The 24,017-nt window shown below is 40.7% G+C and overlaps 1 protein-coding gene across 1 annotated transcript in view; it reads left to right on the top strand.

Annotated features, from left to right (window-relative positions):
• Positions 1-14,734, top strand: part of DAP (death associated protein) — a 55,348-nt gene extending 40,614 nt beyond the window's left edge. Inside the window, exons 3-4 of the mRNA XM_064443386.1 lie at positions 9,861-9,903; positions 11,907-14,734. Coding sequence (XP_064299456.1) covers positions 9,861-9,903; positions 11,907-12,026 — 163 coding nt within the window. The 3' untranslated portion in view covers positions 12,027-14,734. The remainder of the gene's footprint in view (positions 1-9,860; positions 9,904-11,906) is intronic.
• The last annotated feature ends 9,283 nt before the right edge of the window (positions 14,735-24,017 follow it).

The following is a 24,017-nucleotide window of genomic DNA, read 5'->3' as shown; positions in this document are numbered from 1 at the left end:
GCCATCTTGCAGGTGCTATGGTACTTCTTTAAGGAAATTAACTACTTTAGCTATTATTAAAGCAATTAAAAGCCATTCAGACAAATGGAGCACAAGGAAGTGACAGATCTAACAGACTGAACTAGAAAATTAACAGTTGTTTTTGTTAAATTAACAGAAAAATCACTAGTGGTATTGACATTCAGGAGTTTGTAGTTGCCTTAAGATTTCTACATCCCATTGAAATGAATGGTGGTACTATAGAACTTTATTCAGATTTAACAGCACATTGATCTGTTACCCATTTGCATTGTCATGGCTTTCATTATCACTTTAAAAGGTAGACATTTATTTCACACTGAGTGAAAGCTCACCATTTGAGAACTTCTTTTGAAATCCTTCAGACTGTAATGCTTTGAATCCCATTGCTATTGATTTCTTCAAGGTCATTTTCTGTGTATTTTCTTGGTACCAAGTTCCAGTCCCATTGACATTAGTGGAAGTTTTGCAGGTGATTGTAGTAATATCTGATGTTGACCTTCTGGATTAAACCCTTCAAATAAATATGGAAGGAAGAAAACAGCCTGTTTCTAGATGGAAAATGAAGATGATGCCTTTCTGACCGCCACAGCTCAGCAGCAGGTGTAGTAGTGGTAGTAGTGGAACGAAGTGGCTGCTTCCTCTCAGGTCAATGGAGGCCAGTTTCTCTGTGGAGAAATTAAATTTCTCCAAGTTCATTTAAACAAAGATGCACCCTTGTCTGAATCCCATTTAGAGAACTTTGTTCCTTGTCTCCTGTCACATTAAAAACCTGGCTGGGCTATGTTTATCGGAGGTTAGGTGGTTTCTTACTATTCAAAATAAGCTGTTAAAAATATTTTCAGTTTAATTCTGTCTTCTGTTGTTCCTTTATGAGCTCTAAATAAAATATTGCATACTTAGAAGACAAAGAAAATATTCTTTGTCTGAATTAAGAGGAATTCTAGCTTCTAGGATTTACTGGTGTCTTAGTCCTGTGACAAGACACATGCATCTAGAAATGCCACTTGCCTCTGGAGAATACGGGGAATTGTGTCGATAACTTTGGCAGGGTTTGAACTAAAGCAAGTTCCTGGCCAATACAGCCAGCTCACGCAATCTTCAGCACAGGGTCTGATACTACCAGTGTGTCTTCATGACCTTCCACAACACCCTTTATTGTGCGCAGAGCTTTCCCAGGAGTAGCTCATTGAAATGGGTAAGAACTTGATTGCAGCTGAAGGAAGTTTAAAAAATGCTGATTTTAGTCTGCATTTGCTTTGGAGAGCTTCACATAACAGTGGGGTGCGCCTGCAGAATGGAAAGCATGCAGAATGCATGGTGTAAAATTGTGTAGAGAAGACTCCTCCTCACAGTAGTGCTGTGGCTGTGGAAGATGAAGTAGCATTTATGCACGTGCAGATGCATGCCTGCACGCTTGACTTTGTCCGCAGTGTAGTTTGGGGTCATGGGAATTATATTGCAATTGTTCAAAGCAGTAGAAGAGTGAAAGGTGCACATCTATTGAATAGTTAGTGGCTTGAGACATTGGAAAGCAAGATTCAGGTGCGAACTCTAACAGGAAAGATAGGGAAATTCTGGGTTACTGCTGTGTGTATCTGAGACAAACACAGATTCACCTGGGCAGGAGTGAGATGATTTTCACCTTCTTTTTAACTTATACCTTCTGTGTTTCCTTCATTGCACTGACATCATGTGTTCCTAGTGCAGTGTCATGCCATTTTTCCAGTTCCACTCAATCTTTCATCTGCTGGGAGATGGAGGGGCTACAGCTGTGCTGTAACTGGCTAATGTGTCTCTCTAGCTGAGACCCTGCAGCGCAGTTCCACAGTCCGGATAGTCTCACTATGGCAGTGTGTTACTGTCGTGGGAACACGCACAGGGGTACTCGTTAGCACTTGACTAACACATGGGAGGCTTGGTCCTCTCTCCCCTTTGCACCCTGATCTTCGGCCATTTTGCAAATGCTTAGTCTACCCTTCTTCGTTCCTTATTTTAGAGTTTCCTTTGAGTTGTGTCACCATTTAAGTACTGCTTGCTTTATGTCAGTTTTCATAGCTCTCATTTTTCCACAGTCAAGTGGCTACAGATACTAAGTGGGCTAATGCTGCAGTCACTGCCCGTGAGAAGTTTGTCACTGATGTTCACTAAGAGCTAATGTAGATACTGCGATAACAGTGCTGACCCCTAATAAATGAGCCAGCAGTTGGAGAATTACGGACTATTTCTAAATCCTCTGAGTCAATAGAAAAGGTGAAATACTTAAATCTTCATTTTGCGATCAGAAGAAGGCATGAAAGAGAAATTTACCCTCTGATAGCTATGTCATGTACAACAATATAGATAAGAGATGGTGGATATATTTCTCAAATAATTTTCTTTTATGGCTAACACATGCACTAAAAACAAAGATGAATGAGAGGCTGGTGAGATTAATCAGGCCATATGCTGCAATACGTTGACAGTGAATGTAAGAACAATGAATGTCAATCAGTTGCTATTAAATGTAATGGCCAGTGATTTACCACCTCACTGAAAGATCAGGAGACCCAGTTTGCTTGTATGTGAACAGCAAAACAAATAGTCATTAAAATTTTGTGGCAGGGCCTTGAGTTCTTCCTTCAAACACATTAACTTTGCTTGCGCAGGAAGAGGAACAATTCAGCAGACTGGAAGCTCTCTCATGGAGTATATCAGGGTGCAGACTAACACATGGGGACAAGAAAATTGTTTTTCAAAAGTAGCGTCTGTAGGTATGTGTATGAATTTGTGTGTGTGTGTGTGCGTGTGTGCGTGTGCTGCATTTCATCAAGATTTGGCATTGGGGGAAGTGTTGCTTTTTACTTGTTTTAGTATTTGCCACAGCACCTGGATTTCTTTGAGGTTGTTCCCTACTTACTGTACACGATACTCAGAGGTTCAACAGTGCCATCCTGTGGGTGATCTTAAAGGTTTGAAAGCTATGGCAGATAAATAAATGACCTCAACAGGGTAAATGATCACAGAATATCAGATACTGTATGTCCCCATGCAATCAGCTAGAGTATTTCCCTCTGGTAGTCAGTCAGACTAATTATTACTTTTCTGTCCAGAAAATTAATCCCCTAAATATGTTATAACCAATGGGAAAGTATTTCGGGCAAGCTGATGAGCAGTGTGCTTGTTTGTTTTACTCTGTTGCTGAGAAATGTGGTTTTAATCATCTCAGTGTGTTTTTAATCATCTTGGAATTTGTTTTCACAGACAATGCCAAAATCAAAGGCAACTATGTAAATTCAAATGAACATCCCTATAAAGAAGTATCTGGACATCTTTAAAGAGGTGTTAAACTGAAACTAAGACTAGTTAGCTTTCATGTTTCATATCCAGAAAATACGAATTCCCAAGCAACCTTGAAGATTAAGCTGGATGGTTTGAACAACTGTCCAAAATGCTTTTAATTCCAGAAAGATAAGGGCAGGATTAAAGTCTGAAGTTTTGTTGACTGAAGAAGAAAATCTGCTCAGAATATGTGGACAACTTTCTGTTCACGGAGTGAACATCATGCCAGGACAAGGTAGAAAGTAGCAAAACTTGCTCTACTTAGGGAACAGTTGGGGGATCAGCAGGTAACCACAGATCATACCAGTCCATATATGTTTTTCCTTTTGCTTGCATAAGCAGCTTGTTAATGAGTGAATGAAATGTGTATCTGGAAATGAGCATGGAAATACAGGGCAAGCTGCTCAGTAGAAGGTTCTGCTCATTTTTCAAGCCCATGCTGGTTCGGGGTGCTGGGGGGGTGAGGTGTGTACCGTCCGCACACTGCCTTTGCCCGGTGGTTCAGGGGGTTGGGCACAGCTGCAGGTTCTGCGTAGGTGCCTCTTCGGTTCGCAGCCTGTCGCGGGAGTTTCTCCTTTGCTTTCCCCTGCCAGAGGCCGGCTATGAGTCGCAGTACATGCCACTGGATGATTTGATTAAAGCAAGGAAGCACCAAATTACGAACTCCACCACTACTCTTTGGTAGTTAAAAATTGTGACACACTTTGTGGTTCCTAAGTCTTTGAAAAGCACGCCATCCTGTTACTTTTAGATTTCATACGTCTGTTTGCCAGGCCCACTTAAACAACAAAAGGTGATCACCAGTGATAAGGCATAGGATTAATTCCCATGAGTATGAAAAGACAAATGTGAATCATTCCCATTTAGTTTAATGTAGTTTTCAAGTTTTTAATGTGTTTTGGGTTTTTTTAACCTATTTTGACAGAGAATCTTCTAGACTAGCAAAAGCCTTGCATCTTTGTAGTTATGTCCATTTTAAAATAGGCTAACCTGTTTTAAATGTTGGCATACTGGGAATCTTGATACTGTGCTTGTACCCTGATTTACAATATGTAGATTAATTTTGGATGAATCAGATGTATCAAGAAAATAATCTCTTGTGTTATTTAATCAAAGGCAGAAAGGATAATGACACATCAAAGTTTAACCTCTGCACAGAAGAGATTTCTTTGTAGTCCTGTGGTCAGTTTAAGGATAACCTGAGCCCTGGAGCATCAGCATTCATATAACTTTTACACATTTCTAATCCAACTGATGTGAATGGGTTTGCAATATATAAATGTCTACTTCTGGTTTTGAACCTCACTAAACTCTTGATGTTGCATTATTTTCAGGAGGTTCTGTCATTAATTCTGTGGTATTTTAAAGGTATCTGCTATTACTAGTTTTAAATGTGTGTCGTCGTCTTCTTCAAGTGTCACTTTCTACTTATACTATAAAGAAGGTAAATGGGAACAATATTCTTCACTCTTTTCTATACTGTGTGCAAATAGTTTTTCGTTCTTTCCTCATGTAAACAGTTCTCCATGCTCTCTCAGCTATTTTTCCCATCATTATTTCTGCTCTAATTCTTTACTTATGGTGTTCCTGGACTCAATAGAGTATTTTAAATGGGGTATACTGTGAGGTACTGTTTTTACCATTGCTTTTTCTTATTTTTTATTTGTCTTAGCATGTTGTTTTGGGTTTTCTAATCACCAGTGAACATATGGAGCACTAGCCTTCTACACTGGCTGGCTGTAGAAAGACCCATTTCAGGAGCTTTTATAGTTCCTGTGGAAAGGGATGGTGAATACATGTGGTTCTATTTCCTGGTTAGTCAACTCTAAACATAGGCTTTTGTCCTGGATCGGACTGTGAGCGACACTCTTAGTCTTTCCTCCAGATCGGATCTGCCATTCAACCTGCCACTGGAAACCAGCATCAGATTCGGATCCACCCCATCAGGTGACAGTGGGGCAGGCAATTCAGATGGTGCAAGCAGGAGAGTGGCTGCAAGCATTCATCCCCTGCGTGGCTGTGGGAACATGCTGTGCCACAGCTGGGAATCTGTGTCTTCTATATAGGTATGCATGCGTAGCGTGCAGATATAGCTAGTTATAGTTAATAACTATAAATTCCCTGTTAACTTAGAAAATTAATTTATTCAGTTTCTCTGTTTTAAATGGAGCTGGATAAATACCCATCTGCCCTACGTAAGCTCTGTCGCCTGTAGGAGATTTCACAGTAATTCCAACGTCTCGGTGTTTTTCTTTACAGTATGTCTGTCAGACTTCAGTTCAACCAATCCCTGTAAGGTGAAGGCGTAAGATTTTAGCATTATTAATACCTCATTTCATCTAATGATCTTTTCAAGTATTCCATCTTCTTTGTGATTTACTTGCAATGTCAGATAAAGATTTAAGCTAAGTATTATGAAATAATAGAAGTCTTTACTTGAATACAGTCAGGGTAAATGAATCCAGTAGAGAGTCTGATGTTAAACAGGTGCACTTCTTATCCTGATTTTACATGTGTGATGCTGCTAAGTTCTTTGAACGCTCAGATCTTAACAGATGTGTTCTTTTTCTCCATATGTTATAATAAAATAAGGATTTTCTCTGCAAGTATTGACACACACTCTAAGCGGTCTCAGCAAACACGCTGTTGTATTCCTTACACAATATCAGCGGTGGCTATTATTGAACTTTAAATGTGTGCATTATATAGCTGTAAAGCATATATATGTATAAACAAAATCAGTTTTTGTCAGGGAGAAATATTTTTTGCTTTCTGTTTACTGATGCCTAGACAAAGGAATGCTGCATCTTCAAAACAACATCTGTCAAACCAATTTTCGTCAGATTAAGTATATCCTCAAAGCGACCATTACAGCTTACAAAATACTAGAAATGTAGGTTGTGCTTTGCATAAAACACCAATAGAATTTAAAGCACGTGGAAGTGTTTTACAAATGTAGTGATGATAGCCTGTGCATATTCTCCATTTTTGTTTCTATTTTCGGTGGGTTCTCAGGAAAGATGAGTGACGTTGCAACACACTGCATTCTCAGTAGATGTCCCAGAGTGCAATTACAGAGTTATGGTCCTGGCAGCTAATCTGGGTCTGCAGAAGCCAATGGTTTGAGAGTCTGGCAGTAGAGATTGAATTTATTGCAAAGAAGTTCATCTGTAGAAAGATTTCTTTCATTAAGAATTAAATTAAAGCGTGAATCAGTGACTGATTATCCAGGCCTTTCCCTGATCCTTTGAGTTCTTCATTAGTATAGATGTGTGATTATATATGCTCTGGCCTGATTATGGTTCTATAGATCATCAAAGATAACTGATAATATTAATTTTCTAAAGATATTTTCTGGGACAATGTAATAGAGTCAAAATGGGGGGAAAGCCAGTAGCTTTAACAAAGAACGTAAGTACAGACACACTCAATCATTCATGTTTCTGGCCAGCTTTCTGTCTCTTTTCCTGTTAGGGAATAATTGATGCTTGAAAATGAGCTGGTGTGTCTTCCGTAGAAGCGGAGCGTTTTGCCTTTGTAATCGGTTAACTGGAGAGGTGACGCCTCATTGCAGTGTGCACCTGCAGCTGAGTGTGGGAGCTCAGGTCAGCCAGAATGAATGCTGGGATTTCTGTAAAAGATCTTTGTGGATGGAGGGTAGAAGTGCTCAAGCTGGAAGCCACATCAGTGTTCCCATTATTTCTTCCATTTAGAAGCTGGAAAGCTAACACAAGAAGAGTCCAGTCAAAAAGCTGTGGGGAGGACCAGCAAAGGTGAAAGTCCAGGACAAATCTGTTCCAGCTGTGTCTGAATGTACATACATTTTTACAACTCTGGTTTCCCATTATGTTGTTCCCTATGCATCAGTGAATTGCCCTGTTCGATCCTAAAATGTTCCACATTAACCTTAGGTAAGCTGGTACAAGGCATTTTGGTGCCTACCACACACCTGTGGGATAGTCCTCCTAATTCGCGTCCTGTTCCTAAGACAGTGCAACTGAAGACAGTCCCAGAACCAACTGCATACAGACAAGGCTAAATGTTTTTCATGGCAGAGTTTAAGATAAATGCTTTCTATCTGCAGGATATAATTTTTACCAGGAAAATGGTATTGCTGTCTTTTGTCGTCTTTATAAAGATATGCTAGCTGATTCTGCAGTGGTACCTGAAACATAAACCTCAGACTGGATTTTTAGCTTAACTGATTCTGAAAATGATCCTGAAAAGATCTTCAGCCTAGTTCCTTAGACAAAAGAACATACAACTGAGTAAAAACAAGTATGAAAATGTACCAAATATTCCAACTTTATCCAGCTTTACGGCATACCCAGGGAACTTGGCACTTGCAAGCTCAGGTCCTCTGAATATTAATAGCATGACATTTTGAACGGGAGATGAGGGTTTCTGAGAAGACTTTTATGATTTGCAGCAGGAAAAGCTGTGTTTGAAACAGCCATTTTTTATGCCAGAGAGTCCTGCTGGTTTTCATTTTTGGCCAAAACCAGGGAGTATTTGACTTGTTTTTGAAGCAAGAAGTATAGAACAGAGAGCAGATAATACAGTCTGGTGGTAAGCAGACAAGCCATAGCATGTTTGGCAAATACATGCTCTTTTGGGGAAATGTTGATTTGAATTTCATGCGTCATCCAAGCAGAGTGAACACTGAAAGGTGATAGTAAGAATACAAGGGAAAAAATCCACCTGATTTGAATTTCTCACTCTCCGGTATTGTTAGTAATACAATGTCAAACAAATAACTTTCTGTGAGTGTGACTAAAGCCAGATTACATGTATAGTTGAGGAATAACTTGCCACACTTTTTTTTTTTATTTACTGTTCATTTCCTTTATAATGTCCTCGTGTTAGTTTATGAATGGTACCTTGAGCCACTGCAGTGTATCTGTGTTTCCTCAAAGTTATTTCTTTGAATTTGTTACTCAGCATCCAGGACATCTCATGCAGATAGTAATAACATGTTGGTATGTTATTCCTAATTGGCTCAGTACAGTTAGGATGAAATGAAAGTATTTTGCTATTGATCTTTGCTTGTTACTGGTTTATACTAACAGAAAATTAGAGCGGAGAAGTCTAATACAGTATCAAAATATTCTTTCTCTGCAGGAAATACCACTGGTACTCTTAAATTGAGGTATTTTTGAGCAGAACTTCCTTTCTCCTTTTTTCTAATCCCATCTTTCTGACTTTAAAAAAAAATCTCTCAAAGGGATGAGGAGTCTTGTTAAATCACTAGGGTGTTCAGAGACTGTATAGCAATACTGTGACTTAGGGCTCAGGCAATATTTATTAGAGCATTATATCAAGGTCTGGTACTATGCTGCTTGTTACTTTAACTTCACGTAACATCAGATTAATAAATCTTTACAAGCTGTGTAGCTATAAAGTACATCATAATAATCAGTATCATTCCTCTAATAAATTATTTGATTTGTGTTTGCTTTATGGCTGACGAGGTTGGAACAACACAACATCACAGGGTAGGGACCCTCTTCATAGTCCAGTTAATGAACTGCTTTGAGACCTTGGAGGCACAACTTTACCTCCACACCCTCCCTCGCTTTGCAATGCCTCAGCTTACATGGTTTTCTTACAGAAGTATTACCTCTATTGTGGAGATTTTCTGGAGCTCCTGGTCTCGATCCTTCTGCAGACTGCATGCAGATGTGTGGTTTTACTTGCCCAGGAGACCACTGAAGTTGCTCACTATTTGTAATTCAGACACCGTGGCAATGCCTGCCTCCAGGGGTGAACTGTTAGATGTGGCTGCGCTTTGGCTGCCACACAGAGGTGGTCACTTCAATAGATCAGTGGCCCACGGAAGCTGATCCCTTGTGCTGGCCAAGCTTCAGAGTTGAATTCTGCCTGTGGAGAGCCTGTTCCTATTGGCATGGATGGAGGTCTGCAACTGAAAAAGCAGGGCACGCTTTGCTGGATGTTTTTTCAAATTTGTTTTATTGCAGACATGATTCTTCTTCTGTGTAAGAGTTGATAACTCATAGATTTTCCAGCATATATTTAAAGTACCGGGTGTTTGTTTCTTTTCTGAGGCTCAGAATCTTAATCCACTTGATTGACAGATATAAACTTGAATTTTATTTTATTTTCTATCACAGCAGTAAGTTTAGTCCATCTACAGTTTTCATTGTTGTAATACAAATATACTAAGCCTAAAGTACTGCTGGCAGCTTATGTATAAAATTTGAGGATTAAGAATCCAATGCAAACAAAGACTCTAGGCTTTAAGGAACAGTGTGTTGTTGGACTAGCCTTTTACTGCTGTCACAATTAATGTGAAGTAATAGCAGCCAAAACCTACAGGTCTGTTCTTGGCCCCAATAAGTACTAATAAGGCAATAGTCATTTGAAGAGGAAATTCGTCTTGTCTATTTGAAACGTTCGTTAATTGCCAAAAATGCCACTTTTTTGCATTGTGTGTCTGATGTACTTTTCTTTTTTTTCCTTCTAAATAATTTGTACAAGTAATTCCTCTTTTTTTTTTTCAGCCCACCTAAACCAGCGGTGTTCATCTCTGGTGTCATTGCTAGGGTAAGATTACCATTAAATTTATTTCAATCTTATAAAAATGATTGTAGGCTTTTCAGAATTATCACTGATCAGAGCAAAATTAATCTTTTTCGTTCCCCCTTTTTTTTTTATGAGAAGAGGCTTTGTTTTGTGCATTTGTCTAAGTCCCTTTGAGCATTCTTTTTGGTTTTGTGTGAAATTGAAATGATTTATTAAAATTACTTCCTCCATTTTACTTTGAATTTTAGCACTTAAAGTTTATTGGATCTTTTTTTCATACCTAATCTAGATATTACTGCATCCATTTTGTTTGAAAACAGTTGCATGTGAGTCTGCTGCTATAGCTTGGTCTGTGATGAGGAGTGACACTCCTGCCTGTAAGGATGTGTGTTGGAAGATACATGTTTCAGCTGCTATATGTGCCTTGAGGTACTTGGGATTCAAGGCATTATTTCCTGGATTTTAACAGCAGGCAGGACCTCGAGATCCATAAGCTAAATCATTAGTATTAACTAACCATTAATCGTATGATCAGTAATTCAAGCCTTGTGTGTTGATAGGGATTTTATCGTGGCTTTACATGATGGGTGCCGTTATCATGACGGCCTTACATCACTGGGGTGTGTAATGGGGTGGTTTACCTGTAAGATGCTTGGTTGTGCCAGATCACGTAGGTGGAAAGAGCGAGCTGATGCGATTTTCCCCAGCCTGTAGGGGTGGTATACAGGCACTGCTGTATTTTTCTGGACTTCCATCTGCACCAGGGTAGATACTTGTTTAGGCATTTAGATGCCTAATTACTTCTAACAAATTATTGCATTAAAGTTTAGTAATTTTGATAGCACTTAAACAGTTGTAGGGTAGTGATTTTTTTTGAGCGATGTAGGAAATCTCAGACATAAAAACCAAAGGCCCCCAGTTTAGTAGGCATGCATTCACAGCACCTGTTTGAGACAACAAGGTGTGAGGGGTCAGAGCAGTATGGAAAAGACAAACAGCAGCATCGGGGGAAAGAAGAAAATGTCAAGTCTGAGAAGAGACGATCATTGAAAGCTGGAAGCAACTTGGAGTAGAGAAAAAGTGAAAAAATGTAAAAAGCTAACCTAGTGATCAAAATTTAAAAAAAAAAAGTTCTGTAAGTACAGAAAGGAAGAATTTGGAGTGGGTTGAAAATGGGGTCAGGTGTGAAATAGGCTGTCTGAGACATCAGCTTTGTACAACATACTTCTGTGTGAGATTGTCACCCTGTGAGCCAGTGGAATAGTTTCTGGCTTATGATGTTTGTCCCATTTTCTAAAGAGGGAAGTTGTGGTGCTGTTCTCCCCGCCCCACCCCCCAACACTGGTTACTGGTAGTAGTTGTTTCCCATTGCTTTTTGAAAACCTTGTGGGACTGACCCTAGAAATGACAGTTGTAAATAGGAGGCATAAGGGTTACACCTGAACTGAGCCTGTCCAACAGCAGCATGTGAGAACTAAGACGAGCAGACCTGGCTAAAAGAGCATGTTAAACTTAAAAGCCAGCTATCCCTAAGATTTGAGTCAGAAGTAGTTTTAGATCCTGCCTTTCTTCCCACTGAACTGTCATTCCTTCAGTAGGTTTCCTTGTGCAGGTAATTTTTTTCATGCTGCCTTACCTTGTTTGTGAAATAGTCTCTTCTTTCTGATTGCTCTGTGAAAACCGAATAGGTCAAGGAGACGTGACTATAGGGAGCCAGTGAAAATGGTGTAGCCTGAGGAGCCATTAAGCACTGAAGATAGGAAAGGGTTTTTTTTCCCTTGGGTCACTGTAAGATACTGTGTTCTTGGATTGTGTGCGTAATTGCAAGAAGTGAAACTTGCGTAAGTGAAATTTTGAAGTGGGCTAGAAGAATGGCAAGATCGGGTGTGTACAGGGGGACTTCAGAGTAACACGCAACGCTGTTTTCCATCTGCTCTTTGCACTTTTAAAAACTTAGATCCACTTGAACTGGCAAGTGTGCTTTTAAGATTTCTTAAATTTTTCCTGGTGTGTTCTTTGAACAGGGCGATAAGGACTTCCCTCCAGCTGCGGCTCAGGTGGCTCATCAGAAACCACATCCCTCTGTGGAAAAGCTTCCTCACCCACAACATGTCAAACAGCACATCCACCAGCCTCGCAAGTGAGCTCTCCATCAAAATCTCAGCCAAACTGCCGCCAGTGAATAAGTTTTCAAGAGAAGATGAAAACCCTTTAGGATTCACACTGTCAACTCAGTAAAATTGACCTCTAGAATAATATGCTGTTTCTTTTACTTTAAATCTCAAGGATTAATAAGAATGAAGACATTGTTCAGTTGCTGTCCCAGATGGAGAATTCCCTGTTAAGTATTTGGTGATCAGGGGTGTTTTTTTTAAAAGATTTTTTTACTGCCAAGACAAAACTTTAGTATGAATAATATGATTAATGAGCTTAAAACTTGTACTTTTAGTTGTGGCATCGCAATAGCAGATAGTTAATGTAGTTTTTATGCTAAGCCGGTAAGGAAGAACAGCTCTTTTGTACTGGTACCTTTACTATCTGGAGGGATCTGGTTGTCTGTGTTGAGACAGAAATCAGCGGTTGTCTTGATTACCGAGAACCTTTGCAGTCTTCAGTATCCTACAGAGTTACAGCCCAATAGCTGTGCCCTCTGATTTCAACTAGTGAGATGATAAAAGGTCCCGAAAACATTCTCATGTGGGCAGAAATCTAGCTGATTCTTTACACCCATTTGCACTTGCACAGTCTTGCTGAGGTTCTTCCATTTGGAGGTCTGTGAGTATGGAGAGGTAGAGAAATCAGAGTTACAAGAACACTGTGCTGCTGTAGGCAACTGATGTGTGATCTCATGGGTCTCACTGGGGACTGTATTTTTATGAGGTGATGATTTCTCTATTCCAATAGCAAGCTGAAGGAGCTCAGGACCCTCCAGAATTGAACTTAAAATAAACTGGTGAAAAATCTGTTCTCTTTTTTAACTTACAGCTTGAGATCACTCTTTGAGATACCATTAGTAAATGTGTTTAACTTTATGACCCAACCCCTGTCACGCATCATATTGTTGTCTAGTCTTCTTATTGTGAATTAGGACAGTAGTGATATGAGGGAATAAAAAAAGTTACTTTCCAAATAGAGCGATTGAATTAGTTTGGGCCACATAATTAAATCTTTTGATTGCACAATTCAAAATCACTTAGCTCTGTCATTTGCCTTCTGCAACTTATCTCTGTAAAACCCTGGAAAATAATTTTTTAAACATTCCTCCTACATTCTTGAAGTGTAGTTCTGTTTTTTACTGACTATAAATACAGTACAGCCTTTATTACCCTCTAGGTTTATAAAACTTCTGATAATGGCAAAAACTTGGATACTGGAGCTGGTGCTGCAAACATTCACCTGGCAAATCAGTGAAAGTTTGGGGTCACTTGGAGCTTTACTAGTTCATTTATGTTTAAAATCAAATAGTATAGAAAACCAGTGAGGAGAGTTTTAAAAATAATATTTTTTTAAATTTCTACAGATTAAATAATTATTCCCTGAGTAGCAGATTTAAAACATCAACAACAAAATCATGTGAAATAATGGCCCGTTTCACAAGTGGAATAACTCACTTAATGTGGGTGAGAGGGACCTGGCATTTCCATCTCTTCAGAGACTTGAAGTGGAAATGATGTTTTGCAAAGGATATGCATGGATATATTTATTCTACACCCAAGAAGGATGTACAATCTGTATATGCAGCCCTTATAACCATACTTGCCTTAAGGAACGAGTGTTGTTTGTAAGAATTATTCTGTTTTAGAATATGCATAATTTTTAAAATACTTCCTGTTTCTGATGTCGGTACGTCTGAGGCCTTGTTTGTAACCACTCATGAGAGTACAAGTGATTCGCACATAAGTAACTCATAGGGTGGCATTGTTGAGCCTTGTGGAGTATCTGCACGAGGTGATTTTCTGGCAGGAACACTTGCAGAATCAGGACAGAACGGGGTGGCATTTCGTCGATGGTGCAGCCAGTAGCTGTCAGCATGCTGCGTCGGCAATGAACCAGACCATCACAGTTGCTTGGTACTGGCAGCTGCTGGCTTGTCGGTGAGCCCACATCTGAAGTAGTGTCTAGACTCCAGCTATAGTCAATGGTGATGTAGTCAAGACGGTTGGTAGAGTTTAGGTATGGTGTCCTTGACCAAATGGAAGTGTCTTTCAAGATGAGCTGGATCACTCTCAACTCCATTGACTGCAGTGGGAAACGAAACGTACCTCAGTGTAGATGCGGGCAATTAGGTGGGGCTGGGTACCTCTGCTCTGTGTCTAGCAATAGCTGGTAGGAACATGTATTTCTGTCTTCTGAAAGCAGCACCACATTTCAATTCTAATACTAAAAGTAGGTTTTCTTCAAAAGCATGGATGCTTTTGAATTACAAACTACTGCTCCTGGTTGTTAATGCAATATATACAGCATATATAGACGATACCTGTATTTTGTCTTTGATTACTTAGATGGATATGTAAGTTTGCACAATGGAGTATGACTATCAAGATATCTTTAGTGGCTTTTAGAATGCAAGAATTCCTATATGGTTAGAAAATGTTTCTGTATGAAAGCATATATTGTTGGGAGGTATCCATGTTTATACATAGGTGTCCTTACCAAAGCATTACATTGCCCAAAATAATGAATCATAATTGGTGATCTGGATTGCCTACTGGTGGTTGTCGATACTTGGAAAATATGTTACAATAACATAGAAGCACAGGAGATATTCCAGTGTTACCTTGAAATGATTGCAAAAGAAATGTTCTGTAATTGTCAATGTGGCAATAATGCAACAATAAAGCATGAAGTTGTATATTGGGCTCTTCTTTCTGTAAGCACAATGTAAATCAGCAGGGTGTGGTTTTGTGGAGTTGATGGGATTTTATTACAGAATGCTGCATGACTAATCAGCGTTTTATAGATAGTGAAATTTATTAGGAAGTTTTATGACACAGCAGATGAGCTGGTTTGGATAGTCCAGTCTCATTTAAAATAAAAACTAGATGCTACCAGCTAGAGCGGGAGTTGCTGTTTTCCACTATGAAATTGGAGATCCTCACGTGATCTTTATGAAGCTGTAGAATCTAAATCTGGTAATCAATCAGTATGGTAAGGGAAATGAAATCTAGCATTTTCCATTGCTTTTCAAGTTCTAATCTTCTTTCAGTAAAAGAAAGTATTGTAATCAGAAGAAGCGGCAAGCTGCTCATGAAACTGTAGTTATCATTACATCGTGCATGCCATGACACAAGTGATTCATGAACTAGTTTGGAGAAATGGCCGCAGTGTTTCTGGAAGCTTTCTGATACTTTGGGCATCCTATATTTAGTATATGTGTAGTGTGTACCTAATACAATGAATATATGTGATACAGTGCAGATATTATAGGTTTACATCCCTGGGACTATTGCGAAGTTACAGCCTTAGACCCTGCACTAACATAATGATGTGCTACCTTATTCAGAAAAAGTCTTCTTTCATTAAAGTTTAGGGAAAATACATGTGCAGGACATCTGGGCTGCTGCTGATTGAGTTTTCCATAATTATTCCAAGTTCCATGGCCCCGCTGCCAGCAGTATTGCAAATGGGATTAGTAATTAGAAATTATTTACTTTTAGTTGCAACACTATGGTTTACCCTTTTGTCATCAGATGTCTTGAAACATGTGTCTTGTACTTTTTATCCATGGTAGTATGATCAGCACGTGCTCCTGGCTGTTTAATTAAAATATTCACAGCAATCTGTTTCATACAGAGGTGGAGGTGATGGATTGGATGTACATTTTTTTGTCCTTGAGTAACTTTTTGGTGAACGCTTACCATCTTCACAGAGGAGGGAGGTGTGGGTTTTATAAACCACTTCTGTCCCCTTCAGATTTGGGTGTATGAAGTTTTGAGATTTAGGTCTAGGCCAATGCCTTTAGCTATAGGATTAAGATATGTTAATTGCATTTTAGAAAATGTGGGGATGTCAGTAAGGGAACAGTTACTTTTGCAGCATGAAGAGATGTTTCTGGTCAGATGCTGCAATGCTGTGAAGAATTAAGAAGATAAATCTCTGTTCTAGTTGAATTTATTTGCACACAAACCTCCTCCCTCACAAGATAAAGACACATATAACTGGTTACAGCTAACCTTACCAGCTCTGTCAGTAAAAGAGGAATCCAGATCATAGTGATTGGAGAAGCCTCGAGGAGAAGAAACTGAGTCAAGTCTACAAGGGTAAATCTTCATCAGACTTCTTCTACAGGTGGGTAAAATATCTCTGCATTGTAGCTGTAGTGTTTGGTAAGTGCTGTGCATGACTGTATTTTGTATAATTAGTAAGGGTGGTTGCTAAGGACCTGAGTTGCTTTCCTGAAGAATTCTGCTTATCCTCAAAATTTCTCTATCACATCTCTGGCATGCTCATGTTTTTTCTTAGGAAGGTGGAGGTTTGTATTTTTCTTGCCGCTGTGTTCTTGAGTCTCCTTCAAGAATATGCGTTTATTAGTTTTCCTCATGCCCCATCAGAGAAGAGGCTTCATCTAGTGTATATTATTTTTTGAGTCTTTTCATAAAATGGTAGCACTAGTATTTAGATGGGAAGCCTGAGAGGAGAGGTGGAATGTTTTTGACAAAGCACTCCATGAACTAAGGAAACAGTTCTGTTGCAAAGACTGTTTCCCTTCCCTTCAGGATGCTGATCAGAGGTAACAACAATAATACAATACCATTTTCTGAGAATGTGACGTATTACTGCTTGGAGCTGATGGGCATGCATGGATGCTGATGATTTTCTGCAAAACACACTCCCACCGCGGTCAGGGACAAAACTGAAATGCAGATACTAAAGCCATTGCAAGCATAGATCTTGCAAGTGACCTTGAAAGAAGCCCTGCAATATAATCTCTGCTGCCCAGCTTGCATTGGAGCTATTTTTAGAAAACTTGAGTGGTTGGCGTTCTGTAGGTCACTCGCGGCTTTAGAAAAAGAAAAGCATTTGTAATCCACAGTGATTTTCAAGGATTATAAAAATTGTTTAGCTGTTAACGAGCTGTGAGCTCGCCACAGCCAGCAGTAAGGACACGTGTGCTCCCCTAGGTGTGTCCTCACAATGTTGTGACTGAAGCTGGTTCAGCAAAATGGTTTTTATGCTTTTTTGTGCTAAGTGGCAGGTCACGAAGGTACGGAAAATAACTTCTTACAAGCCCTTTTTTTTTAGGCTCTCTCCGATGTCAGTGGATGTCTGATACCACGTTAGGAAGGATAATGACATCACTTTCTTAACATATGGAAGAGCAAGTGCACTGGAGAGCACGGCAACTAACCTGGCTTCCCTCTTAAACCAGAAGTGCCTCCTGAAATACAGAACAGTGGATTTAGTTAAAATGGAAAGCAAAAGTTAGCTACTAATCTCTGCATGCCACCAGCAGCCGAAATAGCTAGTATCTCATCGTGTTTGACATGACTGAAACCACAGACACATTCTATGCCCTTTTGCATAAAACTGCACCAACGTGCCGTGTTTGGATATGAAGGAAGAGGGACATCAGTTTTCTCCTTGTTTTACACTTACTTGTGAATCTGCTGTATTTTCTCTGAAAGCTTTGCTTAGTATTTTAAAAAAAGCCTCTTTTCTAAGGTCACGTACAGCTAATCTTAGGCTTCATTTCATTTTTCAAGTGATGTATCGCTCTGCAGTGAGGGTTAACCTTCCACTTGTTCGAGTTCTGCAGACCTCATGGCTCATTTCTTTAAAAAAAAACCTGTTCTGATCTGTGATTGCGTCTGTGAATTAAGAGCAGATTTTCACAAAAGGAGCCATGGCCAGCAAATTCCTGCTAAGAAACTCTTAACGCTGATAAAGGTCAAGGAGTAAAGGGAGAGCCCGCAGAAGTGGGTCACGAGGCGGGTGAGTGGTACAGAACAGCGGGCAACCTTCAGCTGCCAGGGGAGGCGCAGGAGGTAGGGGACGCTGGGAGGGATAGCGGATTTGGGCCTGGTGTTTTTCACCTCCCTCTGTTGTCCCTGGCATCCGATACTGGAGCATCACAGAAGCGTGGACTGAATGGAGCTCCGGTTTCTGGATCCAAGCAGGTCCGTCCCCAGCGGCAGGGTGGGTCAGCTGGGTTTGTAACACGGTAGCGGGGAACTCTGAGGAAGCTGGCGGTCTTGTAGCTTTCTGTCTCGAAGACCAGCAGACGGGCACGTGCTGGTGGAATGTTGCGCACTTGATTTTATTTTTTGATGTATTTAAATCTGCAGCGAACAGGAGCTGTGACTAAAGCAGTGAACCCTTAAGTATTGAAACTAGAATAGTTAAGGGGATCAGCACGGAAGTGGATCCACTTGTGCTCTGTAAAACTGTTGTTAGAAGATGATGTGAGAGGAAAGAAACTGAGCTATCATCTCGTTTCAGAACTGTACACTGACTGTTTCTTATGCGGCTCAGTGACCTCAATTTCCACTGCCTAATTATATACTGAAAGTATAATTCATTGACTTGTAAATCTACATGTCCTTGAATGATTTTGCATGGGAGAGACATTTGGATGAGGAAAATATCCAAATGCAAACATATTTTAACACACTTCTGGTTCTTTTGACCTACAAGATTTTGTATAAATAAAAATATATTATCTCTCTCTGTGCAAAAGCCAGCACTAGGTGTACACCCGTGTAGGATGTGGAATTGAGACATATTCTAGTTGAACTGACACCTAATTAAAATTCTCATCTGTGTGTAACTACAAAGAGAGAGAACAGTCAATTTTAGAATCTAAAATCTAATATTTTATTAATCTTGGAGGCATTAAGCAATGTGACATCAGATTCCTTGGAATACACAGTTTGGGTGAACACCTTTCACATCCTCTTTGCAGGTAGCTTTTCACTGTGTTAAATCTGAGCTGCTAATATTAAAAAAAACCCACCCTACTTTGGAAGCTGATTCCTTATCTAATTCCTACTCTTTGGATGAAATATAAAGAATAGCAAATGCAAGAATTCTCTTTTAGGGCCTGATTTATCACCCAGAACAGAATAAACATTACCCCACTGCTGATGTGACAACTGTGACAGCTGGAGGGGCCTGGAATGAAAGGCTGAAGCCTTAAATAAGCCTTTTAATCGAGCTTATTATAAGGATGTTCATTAAACACACAGCCTCGCTTTTCACTGCACCAAACAGCTCCTACAACGTACACGCTGGAAACCTGTACTTCGCAGTACGAGAGCTCTACTTTGCATGCTAATAGCTGGTTCACCATTAGCCAATTGTTGCTAAGATAAATATTTATGGAAAGTAGAGAGTGGCACTGACTATTTATCATGACACATAATATTCTCCCTCCTAGGTTTGTATGGTTAGTTTGTTCACAGACGCATTTTTTTTCCTGGCTGTCGTTGTATGCAGCGTGTGTCACCCTCTGACGGTCGGTCCTTTACAATGGGCATGACTTTGTTCGATGGGAGCAGGTTAAAAGGCAGAATCAGTACCTTAAAAGGTATAAAAAAATGTTACCACTGGCATCTAAGGAGATCTCTCCTGGGAGATTTAAGATTCCTACAGATGTAGGTTCCTTTAAGGCAGGTTATTTTCCCATCCCATGCAGGATGGGAATCTTTCAGAGAGGATTTCTACTTTGTGTTTACAGAGTCCTGTTAAATTCAGTGATACTGACCAAGGAATGAAGGTAACTCCAGTTTTATTTTGCGCGCCTGGAGTGTCAAACTAGATATTTTACAAGGTTGAGACCTCCAAATGCCTCTCTTCTCAAACACCATAAGGCATATCAACCTGAAAAATGATGGAGAAGACCTGCAGGCAGATCCTTTGCTTTGTGAGCTGTGTGTGTGTAGCCCTGCAGAGGAATGTCAGTGGTAGATGATTTTATGTCTCACCTTCAGTTCTGCGGCTTGCTGGCTACCAAGCCGCTGTTTTAACATTGGTTTCTGGGCTTTTAGCTGACTCCCAAACATGTTGTAAAGCCCTGCCTTCAGAGAGTGAAATGAAATTTGTCATGCAAAATATGACACCAGCCTGTCATCCTGTAGGTCCCGTGATCTCAAAAATAGGGAACTGGAATTCAACAGAGCTCCTTGGAAGAGGGAGCACCTGTCTATGCAGTGCTCCTTGCTGGAGTAGCGAGTCTAGAAGGAAAGATGGTATGAGTGAAACTGAGTTATTCTGAAGACAGTTGAACAAAATGCTTCAGAGTAAAATAGCTTACTAAAAAGGAAGGAGAAAAACCACTGTTATGACACACAGGTGTACATGTACATTTTTACCTATACATGTTGTATAATTCAGTATTACCTTATTTTAATAACTAGGGGGAAACTTCCTAATTTTACAATTCATAATAAATGAGTGTACAGAATGTTTCAGCAGCAACAAACACAAGCCTTACCACAGCTGTTCTTTGAGGAATGATATAAACTCCACATTAATTTACAAAATCAGTCCCAGGGTTGCTGCTCTGCAGTTTCTCCTTACTGATGTGTTGCTTTGCCTATAACCAAAGAAGGCTGCAATGCAATTGGCAAGATACCTGCTCAGCCCGGAGATACTATTGAAATGCTTTTAATAGTCACAGTCAAGCAGGAACTTCACTCTTGTTTTATTGTCCTTTATGTTCTGAAAATACATATATTTCTGGGGCTGTTTGTAAGAGGCTGAGATTATAGAGTGAAAAGATTAAAGCACAGCACTTAGGAAGAAAAGATGTACCAATTACCTTGAGAAGCAATTCTAAATAGCATTAGTGACCTAGCACTACTGCTCTGAAAGGTGTCTAAATAAAGATGGCATCTTTGTGCTCATTATGGGCCACTGCATTTGATAGCTTATAATATGTACTCAAGGTAAAATGCTAGAGCTGATGTAAATAGAGAATATTACTTTGATAGCATTATAGTTCTAATGGGTAATACAAGCTACAAGCAATGAATATAAGCCCTGTGTATTTTCAGCCATATTTGCTGGCATTAATAACAATACAGCTGAAGACTTTTTGCTTTCCATCAGCTGTGCAGCAAAAGCTCTTCAAGTATGAAAGGAAAGGTGAACTTATTTTTACTCTGCAAGCTTAACAGAAATGCTTCTTAAGAACAAATCTTTGATCCCAGTGCAGCTTGCTGATAGCATCTTCTGGAGTTGGCTGGGGCGTCACTTCAATGTGATCAGTGTGGATTTGGGTGAGTCTTTTTCTGGCTTCACAGCCTTTCCCATCAGTGACAACAAGGGAGAAAAGAGAGACGGGAAGATTTTGCAAAAATGTCAGCTAAGGGGTAGGAGAAGGGACTTGGAAGCAAAACCTGTGGGACCTGGAGTGACTCAGAGGCAGCAGTGTATAACATGTAGGCCTGTCCTATCTGCTGGCATCCCACTTCCCAGCGCTGCCACTCTCGAAGACAGGCTGTCATGCCATACCATTGCTTGGCTCCTGCAAGTGCCTGGCAAACTCCCAGATTAGATTTGGTATAGTTGCTGGTATTTCATGGTGGGCTAGGCTTTTCAGAGGTGAGACCTTGCCCAGGTGTGGGAGGTGTCTAAAAGTAGTGGCTGGGAGAGCATCCATGGGGGAGACCTCAAGCTGAACATACATCTTTTCACTCCCTAAAACTGCCGCTGTATACTGAGAGTCAGGTAGGCATTTTCGGTGGATTTGTTGAAGGATGGTTAGGCACACAAATGGAATTTGGAGAAGATATTAGCAAAAGATCATGGCAGCAGCTAGGTTGAACTAGCCTTGATATTTTGAGCAGGAAATGCTACAGCCTTCTTGGAAATGCACCCTGGAAATGTTGAAGTTGGGCCTGGAAAGAGTGGAAATGAGACCTCTTAAGGAAGGTGCCATTCAGGAAAGAAGTAAAAGCAGCTCACATAATTGTGCAGGACTACTTTGTTTACAGCACTTGGAATAAGCAAATCATGAGCTTATATTCTGTGGATGCAAAGACTGTGACAGGGAGAAACGCATGCATGCATGCCCTGCAGATTTCACTGCCTGGCTCCATCATTTCTGTAAGCACAGATCCCATCTTCCTCACCCTTCTCTTCAGTTCTTGCAGAACAGGTAGGCACACTGTCTTGCATGGTCTTCTGGTGACTCCTGTCTCAAACTCCCCTGTCCCACTTCCCTGAAATGTAACTCTCCTGGAGGCAGCTAGGCACATTCCTGGCTGTGCCTTGCTGCTGCTGACATCCCAGATGAGGGCCTCTCAGCAAGGGGAGAAACAGTAATGCCGAAAAGGTGCCTTTGGCTTGCTCAGAAATTTCCCCTGGAGTTGGCTGAGTTGGGAGAGTCTGGGCATGGCAGAGATTCGGACATTGGGGGGAAAAAAGCAAATAGTTGCTCAAAGAAAAGGCTTTTCAAGGCTGCCTTTGAGCACCAACAAAGCCTAAAAGAGCTTATGAAGCATCAGAAAATGTTCTTGAGTGTTCTTGACAGCCTTTCAGATTAGAGGTGAGTCTCCCTGTGTTGTTCTGCCCCAGTCAGTTATACGGATGATGCAGTGGACAGCCCTTGGTCTTAGCCAGAGACCAGCACGGAAGACCAGAATATGATCTCTCTACCCTTCCTTCATGAGGGTCTCTGAGATTTACACCCAAATGTTATTGATATAGGTGTTTGGAGGGCCACTGCCAAGGACACTTCTCAGGGGACTGCCCTACATAGCCTGCAGGGCTCGGGCAGCTTGGAGAGCCCCAGCACGTGGGGCGTTTCTGGGGACCGGTGGCATCCAGCCATCAGGCGCCAGTCTGTGAAGGCTGGTTGCTGGTGAGCAGCTGATGGGAGAGGGGAGAACAAGAGTGTTTAGTTCTGGATCCTGGGATATGTTTTGACTTTGTGCCAGACATAAAATGCATGAGGTTACACACCACATGTGACTCTGCTGGTGATGCTTATGAGTAACCCAATAAAAGCACACATTGAGTGCCTCAATAAGCAGTGTTTACAGTGATGCCTAGAGCAGGGTGTTTAGAATATGGACTCAGATTTTAAGGTATCTGGATTTCTCGCCCATTTCAGCGGAAGCTTTTGTTATCTTTCATGGAAATCAATTGCTTACCCATAAAAGGCATGTGGTTATTGTTACAATTTAATAGCGTTTGTCTGTGAAAACAGATGTAAAAAAGCCCTCAAATAGCTACATGCCCTGCCAGCATCCCAGCATTCACCGCCTAACTCAGTAGATATTTTCTCAAGCGAAAGACACCAGTTTAACTGAAATCAGCAGAAACACTTTGCACGGAATTCTAGGAAAGGTATGAGCAGCTCCCAAAGTACTGTGACAAGGCTGGGGCTCAGCTGGCTGTGGGATCCCCAGGGCCTAGCTCGCTGCTTTCTGTTTCATCCTTACTCGTAACTCTCACAGTGCCTAGGAAGCTTTTACACTCCCACCCAAACATCACCTGCCTCAGCTACGTTTCTGGACAAGCTCAAAGGAACTGAGACAAGCCGATGCTTGAACACTGCACGGCCTGTTTAAAAAGCTATCTTGCCCAGACTAGAAGTAGTAAAATATCTGCTCTTCTCCTAAAGCATTTATCAGTGCATGCTCAGAGTATCTCGTACTCATTTCATAAGCTGTATTATCAGGTAGCTGGTTGGGTTTGATAACTGTGATGTGACAGGCATGCCTGCTCTGGCAGGCCACGAGCAAAGGAAATGCTGCTTTCTACTGCTCTTCCCTGCACCTAGAAATCCAAAGGCTATTTTGGGTGTGTGCAAACCCACAATTGCCTAGAAGATTCGTGTCCACACATTAACAGGATTTTTAAATAATTCTGGTGGGAGATAGATTATCACGGTTAAATTAGAATCTGGCTTTGTTTGACTTGCTGCTGCTGGGTTGCTGCTGCTGCCTCGCCTTCCTCTCTTCTCCTGCCCTGGGTTCATTTAAATTCCTTCTAAGTGTCATTCCCTGATGTGTAGCCTTGGCTGGCATGAGGTTTTCAGAAGAGCCCAGCTAACGGGAAATGGCAACATAGGGATTTGATGACATTTAGACTGCACAGACCTGGCTTTCGCTCTCATAACTTCATAAATCTGTTAAATAGCCCACTGGAATCTCCAAAAGCTGGAGCTCTTCAGAAAAGTAGGGTGT

Source organism: Phalacrocorax carbo, chromosome 2 (assembly GCF_963921805.1).
Source record: "Phalacrocorax carbo chromosome 2, bPhaCar2.1, whole genome shotgun sequence".
NCBI classification, from domain to species: Eukaryota; Metazoa; Chordata; class Aves; order Suliformes; family Phalacrocoracidae; genus Phalacrocorax; species Phalacrocorax carbo.
This window is presented reverse-complemented; position numbering and strand designations above follow the sequence as displayed.